Source organism: Phyllostomus hastatus, unplaced genomic scaffold (assembly GCF_019186645.2).
Source record: "Phyllostomus hastatus isolate PE091 unplaced genomic scaffold, TTU_PhHast_1.1 phas_contig_1162, whole genome shotgun sequence".
Taxonomy (NCBI): Eukaryota; Metazoa; Chordata; class Mammalia; order Chiroptera; family Phyllostomidae; genus Phyllostomus; species Phyllostomus hastatus.
In genome coordinates, this window is record NW_025333537.1 from 11670470 (window position 1) to 11690277 (window position 19808).

Genomic DNA, 19808 nt, shown 5'->3' on the forward strand with positions numbered 1-19808 from the left:
GGGCCCACAGCACATGCCCCCTGCGGCCCCACCCCAGCGCCTTCCCCACCAGCCTCCAGCACCCTGGGTGGTCGGGCGTGGGGCAGGGGGAGTACAGGTGGGCAGCGGGGTCTCCCACCGGCCTTCCAGAGTCTGGCACCCAATCTGGCAGCGGAGTGAAGTTTACCCACGGGACTCGGGACCGGTGGGCGCCAAGCTGTAGGCGAGGTGGAGACAGGCTGGGCAGGCAAGACGGGGAAGGCTCTAGAGGCGGCAGCGCCCCCCACAGGCAAAGAGGGACACGGGTCCTCATTAGAGTCGCAGCCCAATCCCAGGTCCCCGAGGGCGCGCAGTGGGCGGGGCCAGGGCTGCTTCAGACACAGGCTGTTTAGTCCACAGGACCGCCCAAGCGGTTCTCTCTTCTGGCTCGTCGTCAAAGGCAGTGGTGACGGCTTGTCACCTGATAATGACACGCGGGACGCCCTCATGGGGACACGCTGTGGGATAAAGACTCACCTGCAAAGCGGTCCTGTCCGCTGCGGCAGTGGGATGCTCCCTTGCCCCGCCCCCAGCTCCGCCCCCCGACGCCGGCCCCGCCCCCGGCGACGCCCACCCTCCCGGTGTCCGGTCCCAGACGGAGAGGCAGCCTCTGTGACCGAGTATAATTCGCTTTTTAATGAGAACGTGTGTAAATGACAGAACGCCACCGCCGGGCACAGATGACGGTCACAGAACACCCATCAAATGCATCCTGCCCCAGGGAGGGAAGGGGGGCGGGCGAGCGGGGCGGTGAGCCCGCGGGCGGGGCCGCCAACCGGGGGCCTGCCGGCTCCCGTGCACGGTAAGCGATCGAAAGCGCAGCAGCAATAATACTGGGTGAGTCCTTCCTTGCGTAAAACATCTGAATTAATTAATTGAAGGTATCAAAAATATACCCTGTAAACCAATACACCATCTACACCGGCCCTTCTTCCCACCGCCGTGGTGACGATGTGCGAGTCCAGTTCCTCCAGCCGCCCCCCGCCCCCGGGGGCCGCCCCCTGGCCCTCTCGCCCGCCCGGCCGGCCTGACTTGGTTTCCAGCAGTCTCGGTGGCTGGGCCGGCCTGCGGGGACCGGGACCAGGGCGCGGGGAGCTGGACAGGGACCGTGTCCGTCTGTCCAGAGCGCTAAGCGGAGTGGGGTCGGAGGAAGGGTACGGGGGCTGCTAGCTCAGTTTCGACTTTGGTTCCAAACGCGTTAAGGGGGGAGGCAGTGGCGTGGGAGGTGCGTGGTCGTCCTGCTTTGGGTCCCTGGCCATCCCAGCTGCGAGCGCGCGGCCGCCCCACGCGGGCCGTGCCGCCTCCCCGGCCCCCCCCTCTCCCGAGCACCAGGTAAACATCCCCTGAGTAAGGTCACTGCGCAGGGCCAGCCGGGGCGGGAGTCCTAGTTAAGGCTTTAGACAGGCAAGGATGCCGGCTCTGGACGGACGGACGGATGGACAGACGGATGCGCAGGCAGACTCGGGGGCTCCTTCCTCGGCTGGGGGGTCGGCAGTCACCTGCGTCTCGCCCGGCCGCTCGGGACGCTCGCTGGGCCGGGGGGCCGCCCCGCCTCGCTGCGAGGGTCACTCGCTGTCGGACAGCGTCTCGTACTGCTCGCACAGCAGCGGCTTGGGCTCCTCGTCCCAGGCGTGGTGGGGGCCGGCGAGGGGCCCGCCGCCCGCGGGGAGGCCCGGCGGGGGTGGGGAGGCCATGACGCCCGCCTGCAGCCGCATGATCAGGGGGTTGTAGGGGAACGGTGTGGAACCTGCCAGAGAGACCAGCGAGACGCCCATGGGACCCCAGTGAGCCAGGCAGCCCCCACAGGCCCATCCACCTACCCACCACACCGGCCTCCGGCCGCCCGGGGCTGCAGCTGTCCCACCCGCCCAAACTCCCCGCCTCCGCCCCTCACGCCCCAGCCACCTGTCCCCTGGCTGGACCGGCAGGCGCCTCCTCGAGGCGAGGCCCTGCCCCGCCCCTCAGGCCCACGCTGCGGCCGACAGCCCTCGTGACCTCGCGGGGCCCGCACTGCTCCCCGCCCGAGCCCCAGGGCCGCCTCCGGCTCCCGGGCAACACCTGGCGCCCAGCAGCCCGCCACGCCCGCGGGGCCCCCCACCTTCTCCCTCGACTTCCTGAATCCTCCCTTCCGTCTGTCGAGACCGGAGGCCGGGCTCCCGGGACAGTGCTCCCGTCCGTCACACCTTCCCCTCCACCTGGGCCCCTTCTAGAAGCTTCCTGACCGCCCGAGCCGCTGCGGAGATGAGGCGGCCGCAGCACGCACCTGCAGACGAGGGCCGGTCCTCCCACACGCGGCTGGTGAGCGGGGTGCGGCGGCTGCAGTCGCCCTCGGAGTGCACCGAGGACACGGAGGAGGGCCGGTCCCCCGACGCCAGGCCCGGGGCCGGGGACTTGGCTTTGCGGCTGCCAGGTCTGCCGGAGACTTTGGCCTTCCCGCCGCCGCCTGTGGGAGACACACGGGAGGCCGTGATTGACGGCCGGGGCAGCGCGCGCACGCACACACCGTGGGCCCGGGGGTGGCGGCGGCTCGGCCGGAGCAGCTGGGAGCCTGGGCCTCGGGGGGAGCTCTCCTGGGCGGGCGGGCCGGTCGCCTGCAAAGCCCTCGGCCTGCCCTGCGGCCCCTCCCCATCCAGCGGCCGGCTGAGGCCCTGCACACGACTGCTGCCCCGGGGACCGCGCCAAACCGGCCGGGAGCGGACTCCGCATGGAGAGACCAGGAGCCCCGAGGCCGGGCCCGGGCTTCCGTCAAGTCCAGAGACTCTGAGGCCACAGGGTCCGGGTCAGACAGACCGGCCTGAGCGCTCTGCCCGGCCCGCGCTCTGCCACGCGGGGCTGGCACGGACGCCGGTCTCCTCCCACCGGCCCAGGGGCCGGCGGTGGACGTGCACGGTGGCCCCGCAGGCCTCTCTCTCACCCGTGGGCCCGGGGCCCCCCCAGCCCACCCGGAGTGGGCGGGTCCTCACTGCAGCCTGACCCCCCACGGAGACACGCAGACCAGGCCAGGCCAGGGCCCCGCCCCCCGCCCTGTGTCCGGCGGGGAGGAAGGCAGGCAGGGCTCGGGCGGCGGGGGAGGTGCTTCTACACAAGCAGCAGCTCCTTCGGGCGCAGTGGCCGAGGGGGCCGCGGGGCGTGGACGCGCAGGGGGCGCCCGCCCAGCGAGGGGGTTAGCCGACTCCAGAACCACGTCAAACACGCACAACAATAGTCAGAAGCTCCAAAGCCGGAGGGGCCGGTGAGAGGGCTCGAGGCAGGAGGGTTAATAGGACACTGAGGAGGGGGGGGCGCGCGGGGGCGAGGGCCCAGGCGGAGGAGCCGCAGACCTGGCGAGGTGAGGGCGAGGTCGCTCCGTCCGTCGGCAGCGGTTACGGGCATAGCAGCGGGCAGGCCGGCACTGGCGCTCAGAGCGTTAAAAGCAGGGGCGCTGAGCGGGGGCTCCTCCCACTGGTCATATTTACCCATGAGCGCCTTTCTAATAATGGCCTCCAGCCCCATGTTGGTGCTGGCGTGCTCCGGCGCCGCCTGGCTTCGGCAGGTCATGGGGCCTGGGAGAGACACACACACACACACGGGCCGAGGGGCAGCGGAGAGGGCAGCGGGGGGAGAGAGGGAAGAGAGAAGACACAGTGAGCACATTTCGGCAAAGCGACACGTCCCTCACCCCTGCCCCGCAGCCAGCCTGCCTGCCTGCCTGCCCGCAGGGGGGTGCCGGGGGCGGTCCCTGGGGTGGGGGGGCCTGGGGAGGCTAGGCCACGCCCCCAGCCCCCTTCCTACTCTGCCCTCCGGGGAATCCGAGACCCCCTCCTGCCCCCCCGGTCCCAGCTGGGGCCGAGACCCCAGTGGCCTGATCAGGAGGGAGTGAGGGGTGGCCCTGTCGGGGGAAGGGGCCCGGCCGCCCAAGCTCCGTCCCCACTGCAGGGGCAGTGGGGCTGGCTGGGGGCTGGGAGAGAGACTCCGGGGAGGAAGTGGCCAGACGCTCCCCCCGCCGCCCCGCCCGTGAGGTCCGGCACCCGCAGCCCCCTGTCTGCCCTCTGCCCCGCCCCCCCCCTCCGGCTGGGCCTGACTCCCCCCACCCCGGAGCCACGCGGAGAGAGAGGTGCAGAGACGGACGGTGAGGTGGGTGGCAGCCATGCAGTTACGGTGCGTGCGGGGGCAGGGCAGAGCTGCAGACAACCGCGGGCCGCCCCAGCCCGGCCACTGGGCCACAGAGCGGTCAGGTCCACGCACGGGTCCCGGACTGGCCCTCCCGGGCGCCCACCGCGGAGCCACGCGAAGTGACCCGGCTCCCCTGCCCTTGCTCTCTGTCGGGTGACCCGCCCTGGGGGCTCCTGCAGACCCCGGGAACGTGTCTCTCTTCGGCGGAAGCGGATGCTGCCCGCGGGGCCCCGAGCCCGCTCTGCAGGCCGCCGGGTGGCGCCGCCGCGAACCGTGAGCCCTCCGCGCGCCCCTCTGACCCCCACTCATCTGCCGGTGAGACGGAGGGCGGCCGTGGGCACCCCAGGACAGCTGTCAGCGGCCCGTCTCCCTGGCAACCGACTGGCAACTACGGTTTCTCTAAACCCCTCTGCACCCCCTCCAACCTTCCGGCTGCGTTCCCGCCACACTCGCCAGCACTCCCAACAACAACAACAACAACAAGAAGGCCCACAAGAAACCGTGTCCCCGAGAAAAAGCAAAACCCCCGGCAGGGGTGAGGGCTGACAAAAGGTGCACCCACAGCCCTACACACGAGGAAAGCCCCGGGCAAGAGGGACAGCGACCCGAGGGACCCGGACGCGCCGGTCGCCAGTCCCCGGTCAGACCCGGGTGTTGGCCAGCACAGGCGTCGCCGAGCCACCCCCTCCCGAGGCCTGGGCCCGCGGCCTGGCAGGATGCTTGCCCGTCTCCGGCCGCGGATGCCAGGCCTGAGGCTGGGTCCGAGCAGCAGAGCCCAGAACCCGGGGAGAGTGTTTTGTGGGGACTGAACAGCTTCAAACGAAAGTCAACGGTAACTCAACACACCTTCTAGCGCAGATCTCACTGCACTCTCGGCATGGGTTTCCACAGACCCGTGCACCTGTGTGTCTAGCTGCCCGTGTCAGGTTTGGAACGTTCCGGAAACACGCACTTTTGACCACTGTGCTGTGTCGGACACACTGTCTGGCTGAGGCCAGAGGAGCCCCCAGCACCTCTGGGTGGACAGACACGACCCCGTCGGGACCCCCACTCGGAGGCCCTGGTGAATCCCCGGCTGTCCCCGGCCCCAGGGGTGACACGGCGGCCCCCCCAGCACGTGTCCCCTGCTCCCTCTGGCCTTGACCTCCCACAGAAGGACCACAGCGCAGAGGCGGTGGGGCGGCAGACGCCTCAGCCTCTCTGCCGCACGGTGGGCGCGGCCCCCCACCTGACTCGGTGGCCCCGAGCCCTCCCCACAGAGATGCACAGAGGGATGCCCCGAGGGGCCCCTCCTGGAGGGCCCCCCCAAGTCCAAAATATCACAGGAGGCTTGAGTGTTAGCTTAAGAACGGTGTGAGCCATGGCCCCAGCTCCGTCACGCAGCCGTGCAGTCTCTGCGGTGCCCCGCGTGGAGTTTCCGTGGGAAGCCGACACGCCAACTGTCAACAGTGCCCACGTGGACACTGGGCGACGCTGGGCACCCTGAACACCCTGAACACAGCCCAGCCTCGGCCCCCACTGGAGACGCAGCGGGCGGCCGGGCAGGTTCCCTGGTAGCCGTGCGAGCATTCAGCACAGTGCTAGACACGCTGGGGCCTGGGCGTCAACCCCAAGCAGAGATCCCTCACCCGGCCTCGTGGGCCCCTGCAGGTCCGGTTCAGGCCAGAGGAGGGGACGCACCGGAACTGAGAGGTCCCCCGGGGCCTGCCAGCCTGACCTCCGCAGGACGCAGCCGGGCTGGGGGAGGGGCGGGGGAGGGGGCCGTGGGGCCGGGGCCAGACACTAACCAGTTCCGGTGATGGCAGGCATGTTGAAGATTTCCGTCCCGGGCTGGCCGATACCTGGTGAGGGGGCGGCAACACAAGACGGGTGAGCCCTGCAGCCAGCAAGGCCTCGGGCATCACCCCCCTGCCTCCCCACCCCTCGTCACCCGTCTGGCCATCCCCCGGCCCCGAGGCGGCCCCTTACTGTATTCGGGCTCGTTGCGGTTGTGGGTGTTCAGCTTCTTGTTGATCTCCTGTTTCTTGGACTTGACCATGGCCGAGTTGCTCTCGGTCAGCTTGCTGAAGAAGGCCGGCGGCTGGCTGGTGTTGCCCGGGGACTTGGAGCCCACCCTGCGGCGAGCACGGGACGCCCAGGTCAGTTCTCCCGCTGCTGAGCTCGCGGCCCTTCCACGACGGGGCGCTCACCACCCGAGCTGCCTCGGAAACCTGAGACTGAGCTCCCCCCGCTCCTCAGGTTGGGGGTGCTGCATCCTACCCCTTAGGGAACTCCATCTCCTCCAGGCGTCTCTGCAGCTCACCTGTCCCTGGGCTCGAGGGATCTCGGCGGAGCCCCAGCTGCCCAGGTGGGCCACACCTGTCTACCCACAGCAGCCCTCCCCGCCACACACCTGCGCAGGACCCTGCGCACCAGGTGGGCTCAGAGCAAGGCCTTCCTGGAGCCCGGCCGGCCTGCCTTTCTCTCCGTCTCCAGCCCACCCTGAACCCCAACTGGGCCCAGCACATTCAGCTCCTTTCTCAGGGCCCCCCGCCGTCCCCCACAACACGCCACTCCCGGGACCCAGCCCGAGGTGAGAGACACCAAGCCCGGGGCACGGGAAGCGGCCACTAAGGTCCCCCGGGCTTGTGATGTGCCCCGGGCCGGTCCGAGGGGCCCCAGCTGGGCACCGCGGCCCCTGCCGGCCCCCGAGGCTACGGCGGGCAAGGGGCCGGGCCCCAAGCAACCCCAGGGGGAGGGGCCCCGAGGCACCTGGGCTCCACCTGCTCCCCGTCCCGGTACAGCAGCGGGTACATGGCGCCGCGGGGGTGCCCGGGCTCCGCCCCGCTCTCCGGCGGGGACACGGGCTCGACGCCGTCCTCACCGCTGCCCAGGGACGACGTCTTGCTCGGCTCCGGAGACCTGGGTGGAGGAAGGGTCCCGGCTGGGGTCAGAGGTCAGCACTCCGCCCCCAGCCCGCCTCGCTCTGAGCCAGGCCGCAGCGCGCTCTGGGGGGAGAGGGTGGGTGTTTCAGGGGCGGGGCCCCCCGTGTGTGGTCTCTGCCGCGTCTCCTTCTCAGAGCGTTTCAGAACCGTCAAGCCACCCTCTGCCCGTGGACTGCACGCGCAGACTGTGGGCTGCAGCCGGCCCACGGACGCCAGTCCGGAGGCCCCTCCTGCCCGCCCCCCACCATGGCCCACTGCCCCCCGACACGTTCTGCGGTCTCCCTGCCCCCGGGCCTCGTTCAACTGGTGCCCCCACCCAAAATGGCTCCTTCCCCGGAGCTGGGAACCACCCTCCGTCTCAGCCCCCCTGCACGTCCCCCAGGGACGTGCATGCGGGTGTGAGTGCGTGCACACTGGCAGGCTGCTCTCAAGTCGCCAGGCTCTGGTTCAAATCCCAGCGCCGCCCCTTACTGGCCATGTCTCTGAGCCAGTGAACGCACTTCCGGCGCCTGGGCCCCTTCCTCTGGGGAACGGGGGTGGGGCTGCCCACACCCCCAGGGGCTGCGCCGGGAAGCCTGGGTGACTCGGGCCAGGCGCTCAGCTCAGGGCCCGGGGCCCGCGGGTGCCAGCTGCTCCCTGTCCGCCGTGACCCCGAGCACACCTCCCCTCCCCCGGCCCCGTTTCCCGTCGGCGTGCTGGTGTTGAGAGGCAGACGCCCAACAGGGGCCTCCCGGGGGCTGGCTGGCGAGAGGTGCCCACACCCCACGCTCACCTCTTGCCCCCTTCGCTGTGGGGGGAGCCACGGGCGGGGGCGCCGTGGTCCGGGGGCGGGAGGTAGAGGTCGCTGGGGGGCCGGCGGAGGTCCAGGACGGGGCAGCTGGCTCCCGGGAAGGAGTACAGTGGGGCGGGGAGGGGTGCGCCGAGCTGCTGCGGGTGGTGCCTCGTGTAGTCCTGCGTGATGACCTCCTGCGGGGGTGGGGGCCGAGGGGTTCGGGGTCAGGCTGCAGCCAGCCACGCCGCCAGGACCTCCCGGGGCGGGGGCGGGACTCTGCAGGAGACGGAGCCCCGGACAGGCCCAGCGGCCCCTTGGGGGAGACGCAGCGCTCGGGCTCATGCTGCGGCTTCCGCTGGAGGAGGCACAGCTGCCATGTGTGACGCTGAGACGTGGGGACCCCCAGGCCCCGCCGCTGGGACCCAGGCCTCCCACCAGACCGAGGGACTGCGTGTGGCCGCCCCCTTGCCCCCCAGCCTGGAGTCTGGTCCCACCCCAGAGGCAAAGGTGGGAAGGAGAAGGAGAGTAGTTACACTGATATGCTGAGCCAGGGTGACCACCCGCTGGTGACCTTTGACCCCTGGGGCGGCCTGGAGCAGCGGGCTGGAGGAGGGCTGGCTCTCGGGCAGCGGCCGGAGGTGTGGGAGGTGCATGGCCTCCCCGATGAGCTTCACAGAGCCTGGGGGCCGAGCAGAGCCAGTCAGGGGGCAGGGCGGACGGGGCAGGTGCCCGGGGCCTCTGCCTCTGGGCACCCCGGTCTCCCCATCCAAGTGGCGGGGTGACAGCGGTCCCTGCCCCGCCGCAGGGCTGTGGTCAGCAAGCCTCCGTGGGGGCAAGGGCGCGGGGCGGGGGCTACCTGGCTGCTTGTGCCGCAGGTCCCCCTCCAGGTGGCCCTTGTCGAGCTCCTCGAGGTGCTTGGGGAGCCCCTTGTCGTGGGCGAGGCTGGGTGAGCTCACGGGGCTGACGGGCTCCACCCCGTCGGGGCTGTAGCTGCTGCCGTGGTAACCTGCAGCAGGGCGAGGCCGGGGGTCAGGCCTGGCCTGGATGGAAGACCGACCGCTCCTCCTGGCCCCTCCCCTCTGCCCTCCCACACGGGCCAGTGCCCAGCTGGGCACGCAGACGAATGGACAGGGGGCGGCGGGGGGCGAGCTGGAGCAGAGGCTGCTGGCTGCTGGCCGGCCGGGGCTGGGCGCGCCGGGGGAGGAGGGAGAGAGCACGGCTGGGAGAGGCAGAAGGAGACAGAGAGACAGACACCGGCCGCCGGGGCGGGGCCTGGGGAGACGAGGGAGGAGGAGAAACGTGTGTGCGGCACATGTGTGTGGGACGCAGAGAGGAGGCGTCTCTGGGGAAGGGCATGTGGGTGCCGCGAAGGGCAGGAGGGAGCCACAGCTGCAGGGGGTATGGCCGCGAGTGACCCTCAAGGCCAGGGGCCCCACAGCCAGCAAAAGGGAAGCCCGGGCTGGGGCCGCAGGTACGGAGGACTCCCCTTCTCCCAGGCCACAGGGGGTGGGGGGGTGCGCCAGGCCCCCAGCTCCTCCCAGCAGGGGGGGTGCTCGCTCCCTGCCCCTCCCCGTCTTCCTTGGGGGACCTCCACAGCCAACTCCTGCATCCGTACGCGGCTGCAGCCCAAGCCCTCCCCGCCCCCCCGCAGCGCTCTCTCTGCTCCCCAAAGGTGCGGAGGGGCGACGGAGGCACAGGAGGAGTCAAAGTCACAGATCCGTCCATTTGAGGAAAAGAGCAAAAATAAAAAAAAAATCACAATACAAGGATGTGCAAACGATGGGGTGCCCCCCCACGTCGGAGGGGGCGGCAGCCTGCGGGACCACCAGAGCGTGCAATCGACACAGAGCGGCCTGAACACCAGGCACCAGGACCCACGAGGAGGGGCGGGGAGCGGAGAGCGGAGACCTGGCGGCGTCTGTGGGCCGCGGGCGGGGTGGGCGGCGGGCCGGAGTCTTACCCTCGCGGGCGGAGTCGGCGGCCAGCGGACCTCCTTCTCGCGGCCCTTTATCGGGGGCGATTTGACGCGTGATTATCGCGTCTACGAAGGTGGCGGCCGTCAGGATGGTCTTACCCAGAGAGCGGAGCTCCAGCTCCTGGATGGGAAAGGGTTTACTTTGAGTCTTTTCCCGGTGCAGGTCCGCGGCCGAGGCGGGCGGCGCCGGCGGGTCAGGGCCGGCGTGGTGGGCGGCGAGGCTCTTTGCCGGGGCGCGGGTGATGGCCGAGTGGCTGGAGACGGGGGGCACCAGGGCCCGGGGCTCAGAGCCCTTGCCCGGGGAGGCGGCGGCGGGCTCCAGCCCCGCACGGGCAGGGGGCTTGGAGAGGAAGGAGTGACCGGCGTCCCCCCGGGGCCTCTCCGGCCGGCCGAGCCTCTGGGTCTCCTTGGGCAGCAGGACCGGCTCCACGAGGGTAGGGTAGACCCCGTCCAGGGCGCTGCCCAGCGGGCAGTGGGTGGCAGGAGGGAATGTGGCGGCTGGGCGGACGGGCGAGGAGGTGGAGGTGGACCTGGAGGGGACAGCGGGGTTCAGGCGGCTGCGGGGCCCGTAGCTGGGGCCTGCGCCACTCCTCCTCCTACACCTGGGGGGCGCACTGTCCGGGAAGAGCCCTGGCACGGCCACTGCTCCTAGAACCGCCCCTCCCCACCCCCCAATGCTGGCCTGCGCCGCCCTGAAGGTGTGACCTTCCCCACCCTGGGACGTCCCATCGTCCATTCCGTCACTCCTGCCGGCGTTCCAGAACTTGTCGCCGAGCACCTACTGCGCGTCGGGGACACAGAGATGAACCACACAGACGGAAGCACCTCGTTCACGTTCTAGTTAGACAACGGACTACAGCCGTGTCTCTGGACAAATCACACCCCCACTGGAACGCGGCAACCACCGGCAGGAGGCCGGGCGGGGAAGGAGGGGCCCGGGGGCCGCTCAGGCCGCAGCGCCGGGGACACGGCGCTACCCTCCTTCCTGACGGGCGTCGTGGGGGAGGGATCTGACGCAGAGCAGCCGCGGGGGGGCGGGGGGGCGCCCCACACGGATGGAAACGTGGCTTTGGCTGTGCCTCCAAGGTTTCCCCCAGGTGCCCTGCCCCAACTCAAGCAGCTCTGCCCGCAGTCCTTGGGACTCCTGGCGCCAGAGGGGCTCAGGCCCCTGGTGGGAGGAATGGGCTCAGGGGACTCCCCCGATCCTCAGGACACCTCTGGCTGCGGTCCAGGCGAGAGGGAGCCCGTCTCCTCCCTGCAGGGCCCGGCTGAACCGCGGGCTGGGCTGGCGTCCCCTCCTCTCCACGCGCTCCCCCGAACCAGCAGCCGCCCGCCTGCTCCCCCACCCACCGTCAGACCGACCATCACCCACGGACCCGCCCCTCGCCCACCCAACCCCCGTCTGCCCACCCACCTGCTCACCTGTCGTACCCGCACTTACCCACTCACAATCCCACCCACTCACACTCCCACCCACTCACACTCCCACCCACCCACTCGCCGCCCCCCACGCTCACCTCTGCCCGCCCTCCCGCTGTCTCTGCGTCCGTCTGTCTGCCCCCGTCCCTCTGCCACCCCCGTCTGCCTCCCGGCTCCCCACCCACCGCTGCCCTCGCCTGCCTCCACCCCAGGGGCCCACCGAGGTCCCCACTGCCCGCCGCCGCCCGCCCACGCCCCGTGCCAACCTGGCCCACCTCAGGACCGTGGGCGTGCCGGGCTCCGCGGGGCTGAGGCCCTTCATGCCCGTGTTGTGCAGCACGCTGGGCCTCTGCTGGATGGCGTCCTGGGTCCGGGGCGAGATAGGCGAGTGCTGCAGGGAGTGGGAGTGGGAGGCGGGGCGGCTGCCGCCCCCGCTGCTGCTGCTGCTGCTGCCCCCGCCGCTCTGCTCCGTGCCTGGTGGGGGCGGGTGGGGGCGTCAGACAGGCCGGCCCCTGACGGCCCGCGCGGACCTCGGCCGGTCAGAGGGGCTGGGGGGTGTGGGGGTCTCCCCGAGGCCTACCGGGTCTCCAGATGGGCGCGTGCTCCACCGTCGCAGTGGTCGTGAGGACGGGCTTCTCCCGCTCCCGCTCGCGGTCCCGCTCCCGCTCGGGCGCGGGCGCGGACGAGGGCTTCGCCAGGTGAGCGGGGCCTCCTGGAAACCCGAGGCCCGACACTCAGCCCAGCCCGGGTCTGGGAAGGGCCGGGTCCGCCCGGGGGCAGCGGGGGCGCAGGGAGGGCCCGGGCCGAGCCCCGCCTCGGGGTGGGGGTGGGGGTGGGTGGGGGTGGCGTCACCTGGGGAGAGCGGGGAGCTGCTGAGCCGGCTGCTGAAGTGCTGGGGGGCGGCGGGGAGGTAGGCCAGGCGGTCCATGGCGGTGGCTGGCGTGCCTGGCGTCGGGGGCACCAGCACGGGCAGGTGTGGCACTTGGGACAGGTCGATGATGCCTGTGGGCGGCCGTGGGGCGGGGTTGCAGCCACAGGGAGCGGAGCCCCACTGCCCTCCCACAAACACCCCGAGCGTCCCCCGCCCCGGGCCCCAGCACCGGGCGGTGGGCGCCAGGCCCTCCGGAGCCCGAGGACTGAGAAGTGGCCATGGCCTGCCCGTCCGGCCTCGATTCTCTGTGTTCAGGCCCCACCTTGGCAACGCCCGGTGGGACCGGTCTCCCCACCCAGGCGCTGACTGGCACTCGGGTGTTCTGGGAGCTTTTCCGGAGAGTGACTTCGAGGGAAGCAGAGATCCCCAAAGGCTCACGTTCTGATCTTGTTTTGTTTAAACTCCCAGGGCCACGCGCACAGCTCGCGCCCCCGTGTGCGTCCAGGGCGCACCCCCCCCCCCGGCTGCCGCCTGTGCATGTACACGCTCTTGGGGTGGCCACGCCCCCCTGGCCCCCGGGGACGACCGCTCTCTCAGCACCTCCTCGGGGCCCCCTCACCCACGGGGCCCTCCCGCGGGCCCCGAGCGCCTGCCGCCACCCACCTCGCGGGCCGGCGGCATAGTTGAGGGCCAGCGAGGACTCGCGGGGGGACAGGCCCCGCAGCATGTCAGCGCGCTGGGCCATGGCGCTGGCCGCGTTATGGTGCATCTGCTGCGAGGTGATGTAGTCGTTGATGATTGTCTGGCGGTTCTCCAGGGCCGCCGTGTCCGGGTAGCCGCGGATGAGGTACGGCGGGTACAGGTGCGGGTAGGTGGGGTTGGGGCTCAGGTGCCGGGGCAGGTAATAGGCAGCAGCTGCCGGGAGAGGGGAGCAGGGTCAGAGGGTGTCGGCCCACCTGTCCTGGAGCCCCCCCCCCCCCCCCGCAGCATCTAGCAGCGTCCCCCAAAGCACCCAAGACGGAGTAGCGGCCTCTAAGTGGACGACGTCCCCTGAAACCCTTGTCAGCGGGGCCCGTTGGACCAAGGTCCTCCCGGACTCAGGGCCTCCGAAACGCGGGCCGCAGACGGGCAGAGGGGACGCACCCTTTACGAAGGTTCTCAGGCCACGCCCTTCCGCGGAACCCCACCCCTGCCCTGCCCTCCTGAGAAACGGGTGCCGCTCTAAAGGCCCCAGGAGCAGACCACCACGGACGGAGAGACAGCCAGCCCAGCACGCCCGCAGACGCCCCTGAGGAACCCCAGCCAGTGGCTCCCACGGCTGCGCCCCTGGGCCCGTCTCCCCAGCTCTGGGCCTCAGCCTCCCCAGACAGCGGAGCCTCCCTGATGGAGCCCCCGATCCCCCCGCGCCTCGGGGTCCTGCGGGCCTGGGACGGTCACCTGCATCCAGGGGGACCCCGCGGGAGAGGGAGGTGGGGTCGAAGGCCAGAGGGATGTGGCCACGGTACAGGTCCACGCCGCTCACGCCGCGGAGGAGGTGCTCGTAGGGCGAGATGGGGTGGGGGTGGTGCTCAGGCACGGCGCTGTGCGGGGACTTGGCGATCTCCCGGGGTGTCGACGTCAGCTTGCGGTCCTGGGACGCCTTGCTGGACGAGAGGCTGCCTGTGGGAGAGGGGGAGGGGGGCTGGCACCGACCTCCGCGGGCGGGGTCAGGGGGCACCAGGGCCACTGAGGCTGGGCAGCTGCTGGAAGGAGCGGGTGGCTCCATCCAACTGCTCATTTGCCTCTCGGTTCTTTTCCTTTTAAACCACGTACCCATTTGCTCGTTTTTCTTTTCTTTTACTTCTTTGAAAAATGGACTTGTTCCTTTGTTTTAATTTACTCATTCATTCAATCAGAAACTACTCCTGGAGCCCCTGCTGCTTGCCAAGTACTGTTCTGAGAGCTGGGGCCTTGCAGGGCACGCGGCAGACAGAGCCCCGCCCCCACAGCGCAGACACGGCGCAGACACGGGGGACAGAGCCGCCAGGTAAGGGCCTCAGAGCGAGCAGAGCTCCGAGGGAACGGAGAGCGTGAATGGACGTGACCGCAGCGGGGGGAGGGACGTCTGGTCTTGAGAAGCCTCCCTGGGGACGGGACTCTGGGCAGAGACCCGAAGGATGGCCAGCCGGCCAGTCAGGGAAAGATCTGGGAGGTGGGGGGGCACCCCAAGCAGAGAGGACAGCCCAGGCCGAGTCCCGGAGGGGAAGGTGCTGAGCATGCCGGGGGGACAGAGGCGGCCGGTCAGGCTGGGCCTGGGGCGGAGGGAGGGGCCTGGCTCAGTGGGGGGCCGCGGACTCCCCGAGGCCGTGGTGAGAAAGGGCACTTCTCCTCCTGAGCGCAGTGAGAAGTCACTGGAAACACGTAGGCTGGAGAATGGGATCATTCAGTGCACACTTCTCAAAAAACTATGTCTACCATTTGAGAAGCAGGTGTATGTGGCTGAACAGGAAGGAGGGGAATCCGGTGCGGAGAGCCACGGGGAAAGGGTGCTGGCCTGGGCAGGGGCGAGGAGACAGTCCCCGGTGGGGTTCTGAGGCAGAACCCGCGGGTCTGCTAGACCGCAGGGACGAGGCAGCCCCGGGACGCCCCATCTCCGCCTGAGCGAGGCAGGGCCCCGCCCCCTGAGCCCTCACCCCCATGCTGCACCCTGTGCATCCATCCACACTCCTCACCCCACACCCACACCCCCAGCCCTGCAACCACGCCCCACGCACCCTCCTGAAGGCGCGGGGTGGGCTCCCGCGTGGTCACGGGCGAGCCGCGGGGCAGGTGGCTGCTGAAGGGCGCCCCGTGGTCCTCGTAGGTCAGGGGACTCTGCCGCGGCTTGCCCAGCTCCGGCACGATGACCGGGGCGCCCCGGGTGATGGAGCCCCCCGAGCCGCTGGCCGCCCCCGGCCGGCTCTTCAGGCTCTCCTCGTAGCAGGCGCGCTCCAGCGCCCGCGGGTCCGCCATCACGTCCAGCGGGTGCAGGGGCGGGAAGGTGCGGCCGGGGCTGCCGATGATGGAGCGCACGTCGTGCTTCTTGGAGCCGGCAGAGGGCGCGCCGCCGTCGTACTTGAGTGGGGTGCCCTGCGGGGGCGACCGGGCGTCAGCGCCAGCGGAGGAACTCTCTGGGCCTGGACTGCCGGGCCGCGGCACGGGGAGCCACGCCCGCATCGGAGGGCAAGCTGAGCCCCGCCCCAGAGAGGTCAGGGGTCAGCCCTTCTGGGGCCAGCGGGTTTGCTGGAGAGAGAGTGGACACCTCCGGAGGGCAAACTGCTTCCTCCCGTCATTTCGGGGCCCTCTGCGCACCCACGGCTGAGCCAGGGGTTTTGGCGGCCGCTTCCAGCCCCACCCCTCGAGGCTCCAGGCTGGGAGGGCAGGGCTGAGGTTCACGTGTGCTCTCCAGCCCTGAAGGGCAGCTGGAGACAGGGGTCACGTCCCAGCCCCGCCCCTGGGGGAAGGCCCTGACCTGTGTGACCAGGCTGGGGAAGCTGGGGGCGGCGGGGGGCCCTCTCTGCACAAGTGACACAATGCCCTGTTTACTCAGAGCCGTTCAAACGACTTTCCCAGGAAGGGAAAACGTCCTCCTTGTAGAGAGAACGTTCTAGAGTCAGGCTGGTGCCCCTGCTGGCTGCACGAGGGACTCTTGCCGATGGCCCCACAAGTGTCCAGAGGCTGAGAGCCTCACTGTCCACTGCCTCCACCGGAGGCCCTGCCCTCCTCATCACGGCAGGCGCCGGTGACCACAGGCAGGGACTGTGGCCTGTGGTGGTCCCCACCAACCAGCCCCTCACAGCTGGAGCTGATGTTCCACCATGAGGCGGGAGCCTCTGGTGGCCGGACGCTGTGAATTTGGGGGCAGCTGGACTTGAGGGTCCCCACAGCCGTGTACTTGCTGCTGTGTGATCCTGGACAGGCCCCCTGCCCCCCCCCGAACTCATGAGAATGGGAAGAGCAGGCGGGAGGGCTGACCGAGCCACAGGCTGCCTGCACGGCTGCCCCGCCCACGGGAAGGACCCTGTGGGGGCAGCACGTTGAGCTCTGGGGCCCCTCTCGTCCCCAAGCCCATCCCTGGAGTCTGGGGGTCCGGGGCAGGACCCTCAAGGCTGCAAAGGCACCAGTGGGGTCGCGGCTAAAGCCCTCGACCTGGAACCCAGAAGGGACAGTCCCGAGCCCAGCAAGCAGCAGCCGCGTGACCTCGGGGCTCAGCTTCCCCGTGTGCAGAGGCCAGGGCAGGGCCGGCAGCCACCTGGGCCCAGCCCAGCGGCGCCGCGCCCGCACCTGCGTGATGGAGCCCTCCTTGAGCGGCCGCGGGGCCAGGGGCAGCTCCGGCGTGCGGCGCAGCTCCTCCCGCGGGATCTCGTGGATGGAGCGGCCGGCTTCCTTCACCGTTGCCACCAGGCCCTCGTGGGCCGGCTTCAGCTTCAGGGGGCCCAGGGTCTCCAAGGGCCGGGCCTTGTAGGCCTCGGCCAGGTCCCGCGGCGGTGGCGGGGGCGGCGGCGTGCCCTCCAGCTTCAGCAGCTTGGCCTCCCGACGCAGGTAGTCTTCCTGGGCCTCCACGTAGGACCGTGGGATCCCTGCCGCAGGACAGAGCACCGGCCTCAGCCCTGTTCCGGCCCCCACACCCCGTCTATCCTGGCCTGCCCCCCCACACACAGAGGGAATCTGACCTCTCTGGGCCCCAGTGTCCCCGCCAGGGGTGGGGGGCCTCACTGAGACGATGCTGATAAAGAGCCTGAGCCCAGTCATCTGACCTCTCCCCCTCCCCCCAGCTGTGTCTCCTCTGAACTGCTCCGCCAGGTAAGGGACCGGCAGCGCTCAGGTCAGCGCTGGCCAGAGCCGGGGGGCCGACGACAGTGTCCAGCGCGGAGGGGCGGGTGGCATTTCGCCATTTTTGTCTTAGAGTAAGAGACGCCAGGGCTCCGCACTCCGACCCGTGCAGGTGTGCTGTGCACCTGCCCAGGCCCCTGTCCCTGGCGGGCGCTCCCCCAGCCCTGAGGTTTCCCTGCCCGCCCCCCGCCCCGCCGTGACCGAAACCCACTGTGGCTGCCGGGGGTGCGGGCGCGGGCGGTACCTTGCGTGATGGAGCCGCGGATGTGGTGCTGCTGCTCTTTGAGGTGGTGGGGGCTGTGTCGCTCAGGCGGGATGGCGCGGCCCATGAGACCTGCGGGCGCAAGCGTCGTGACGGGGGTCCCAAGCCAGCTTTGGGCAGCCCCCCTCCCGGCAGTGGGTCCCTGCGGCCACTCAGGGCCATCCCCATGATGACGGGGCTGGCGGCGCAGAACCCAGTGCGCGGGCGACCCACCTCCTGGGCCCTGAAAGGACCTCGGTTTTCCCACCTGTGAAACGGGGCTGGCCATCCCATGCCCTCCCTCCAGGGGGCACCGAGAGACACATCCTCTCCACCATGGGGACCCAGCCCCCCGCTGCCTGGCGTCCGGCGTGGGCTGGAGCAGCACGCTGGGCGGCACGCCCACCTTCGATGCCGGCCGCTGTGAGGGCGCGGCCCACGCGGCCCTCCATCATGTCGTAGGTGCGCTTGGGCGCAGCCGTCTCGTGGGGGGGCCCTGAGCTGCTCCTGCCGTCCTCCTTGGAGCACTGGGGCACAGACAGGCCACCTGGAAGACAGGCCGAGCGCAGCGTGAGGGGCCGGCCAGCGGGCAGCCGTGGGCACGGAGCAGGGCCAGCGAGGAGCAAGGCTGCACAGACACACACGTGCGCTGCACGTCCGCATGGGAAAGTGTGCGTCTGAGGGAGGGAGGGAGGGGGGCGAGCTGCACCCAGGCAGGGCCAGCCCGGGGGGACCAGGACCTGCGGCCAGGCTCTCTGCCCCTGGACAGCCTGGGTTCAGCCCTCAGGCTGGGTGCTGGGCCCGGCTCCGGCCCTCAGAGACCACAGGCTCAGCCCAGTCCCCTTCGGGCCCTCGAAGCGCTGGCCACTGCAGAGGCTGCAAACGGCGGTGGGTGCAGCAGACAGACGGAGTTGCTATTGTCGAGTCTCTTTTCAGACCCAACTGCTGACGTTTAACCCCAGGGGACCTCAGCCGAGGGGGGCAGGGGGGCAGCAGTCTGGTGGGCGGGCGCACACTCGGGCGGGGCGACTGCCAGTGGCCGGTGACTGGAGAGGCAGGCACACCTGCTCCCCAGGCCCCCACTCCCCCCTTCCTGCTGCCCCACCCCCACCGGCTGCCCTCAGCCACTGGGCCCAGAAAGCGCATGAGAGGTTAAAAGCCCATTTCACAGATGGTGAACTTAACCACAGAGGCTCAGGTGGAGCTGGTCGGGGCCCGAGGGGAGGTTCCACCCAGGGCGCTCTGCCCCTGGCACCTGGGCCGCCGGGCCCTCCATCATCCCTGGGGTGCCCAGCCGGCTACCACGGCTGCCCCACTCCCGAGACTGTCCCCAGCAACCGGCAGCGGAGCGGCACGTGCCTAAACCACATGGTGCTGCCTCCACTCCCCAGGGCCGAGGTGGGGGCGGCCAGGCACGGGCGGGGGCGGATGACGGGGGGGAAGGCGCCTGCCCACGAGAGCCGCAACTTAGGGCCGAGCCGCTGCCAGCCGCAGGGAGGGCACCCATTAGCAGCTTTTATCTCCACACCCCGGGGCGCCTGCCCGGCTGCCGGGAAGTTCTCGCCCACCGCGCTATTCCTTTAACTCCTTCCCTGCAGGGTCCCTGAGGACGTGGGGCCGAGAACCGGAGAGGAGGGGGCTGAGGGGCCTGGAGCAGGGTCCTGGGGTGCAGGGACAGGTGGGGGGTCCGCCTGGACATCACCGCTGTGGCCACCCACAGGGGGCCAACCAGAGCACACAGCGTGTACTGCAGGTGCTGGGCCGGAGGCCTCGGTCCCCCACCCTTCCGACTGCAATCGCGTGTCCTCAACTGTGAGGAACTGGGCGGGGCGTTGGGGGGAGGGGTAGAAATCGCCGCCCCGGCGGCTGCTGGCCTGCACCCCGCAGGCCCAGGGAGGTCGCCACCTCTCCAAACGGCTGCCTGGTGTCACCCGGCCCTGTGCCCCCCTGCCCTGGGGCCAAACACCCCTCCCCGGGTCCCGGGGCCCCCTTCCTCCCGGGCAGCCACGAGGGTGGGGGCAGGACGCACCCTCATACGACAGGATGTGGCCCTTCTTGCCCTCGTAGATGACATGGCCCTTGGGCAGGCCATCCTCCCGGCTGCGGTCCAGGCGGCTGGGGCTGTCCTCACCGATGATCCTGGTGATGGTGCCCTTGTACAGGACGTCCGCCGGCGTGCCCTGTGGGTGCAGGGAGCGTGAGCACCCGCAGCAGGCCTTGGCCGGCCCTCGTCCACACGTCCCCTCCAGGCCTGCGCAGGGCCCTGCTTGGGCGGGTGGCAGCCGCCTGGGGCGACCTCCAGGGAGCCACGAGTGGGGGTCAGTGGCTTTGGCAACGAGCTGCCGCGTGACCTCTGCCCCGTCACTCTGCCCCTCAGGACCTCAGCCTGCACGTCCCCAGGACGGTCTCCGTGCCCGTGACTCTCAGAGGCACCCAGCACAGACTGGCTGTCCCCAAATCAGGATGCCCCTCTTTCCTGTCGTCCCAAGAGCCCAGCGAGAGACAGGGGGCTCAAGGGTGCTCGAAGCCCGGGGCCGGGCACACGGCCCCCTCCCCGCCCCCCACTGCCCCGGCCGCAGGGCTGG

At 70.6% G+C, this 19808-nt stretch overlaps 1 protein-coding gene across 18 annotated transcripts in view; it reads right to left on the bottom strand.

The window, feature by feature from the left end:
- Positions 1 to 631: 631 nt before the first annotated feature.
- The window catches only part of NCOR2 (nuclear receptor corepressor 2), a 155305-nt gene continuing 136128 nt past the window's right edge, over positions 632 to 19808 (bottom strand). For 9 of the 18 annotated variants that reach the window (XM_045845675.1, XM_045845716.1, XM_045845684.1 and 6 more), the window contains 20 exons: positions 19253 to 19403; positions 17630 to 17770; positions 17227 to 17316; positions 16434 to 16729; positions 14885 to 15239; positions 13569 to 13790; positions 12795 to 13046; positions 12113 to 12262; positions 11841 to 11972; positions 11527 to 11734; positions 9827 to 10371; positions 8723 to 8872; positions 8400 to 8545; positions 7867 to 8060; positions 6922 to 7071; positions 6139 to 6284; positions 5958 to 6011; positions 3339 to 3560; positions 2282 to 2461; positions 632 to 1765 (listed from right to left, as the gene is read on the bottom strand). In XM_045845675.1, coding sequence (XP_045701631.1) covers positions 1584 to 1765; positions 2282 to 2461; positions 3339 to 3560; positions 5958 to 6011; positions 6139 to 6284; positions 6922 to 7071; positions 7867 to 8060; positions 8400 to 8545; positions 8723 to 8872; positions 9827 to 10371; positions 11527 to 11734; positions 11841 to 11972; positions 12113 to 12262; positions 12795 to 13046; positions 13569 to 13790; positions 14885 to 15239; positions 16434 to 16729; positions 17227 to 17316; positions 17630 to 17770; positions 19253 to 19403 — 3966 coding nt within the window. In that variant the 3' untranslated portion in view covers positions 632 to 1583. The remainder of the gene's footprint in view (positions 1766 to 2281; positions 2462 to 3338; positions 3561 to 5957; positions 6012 to 6138; positions 6285 to 6921; positions 7072 to 7866; positions 8061 to 8399; positions 8546 to 8722; positions 8873 to 9826; positions 10372 to 11526; positions 11735 to 11840; positions 11973 to 12112; positions 12263 to 12794; positions 13047 to 13568; positions 13791 to 14884; positions 15240 to 16433; positions 16730 to 17226; positions 17317 to 17629; positions 17771 to 19252; positions 19404 to 19808) is intronic. The other 9 variants (XM_045845803.1, XM_045845811.1, XM_045845786.1 and 6 more) reach the window with 6 other exon arrangements.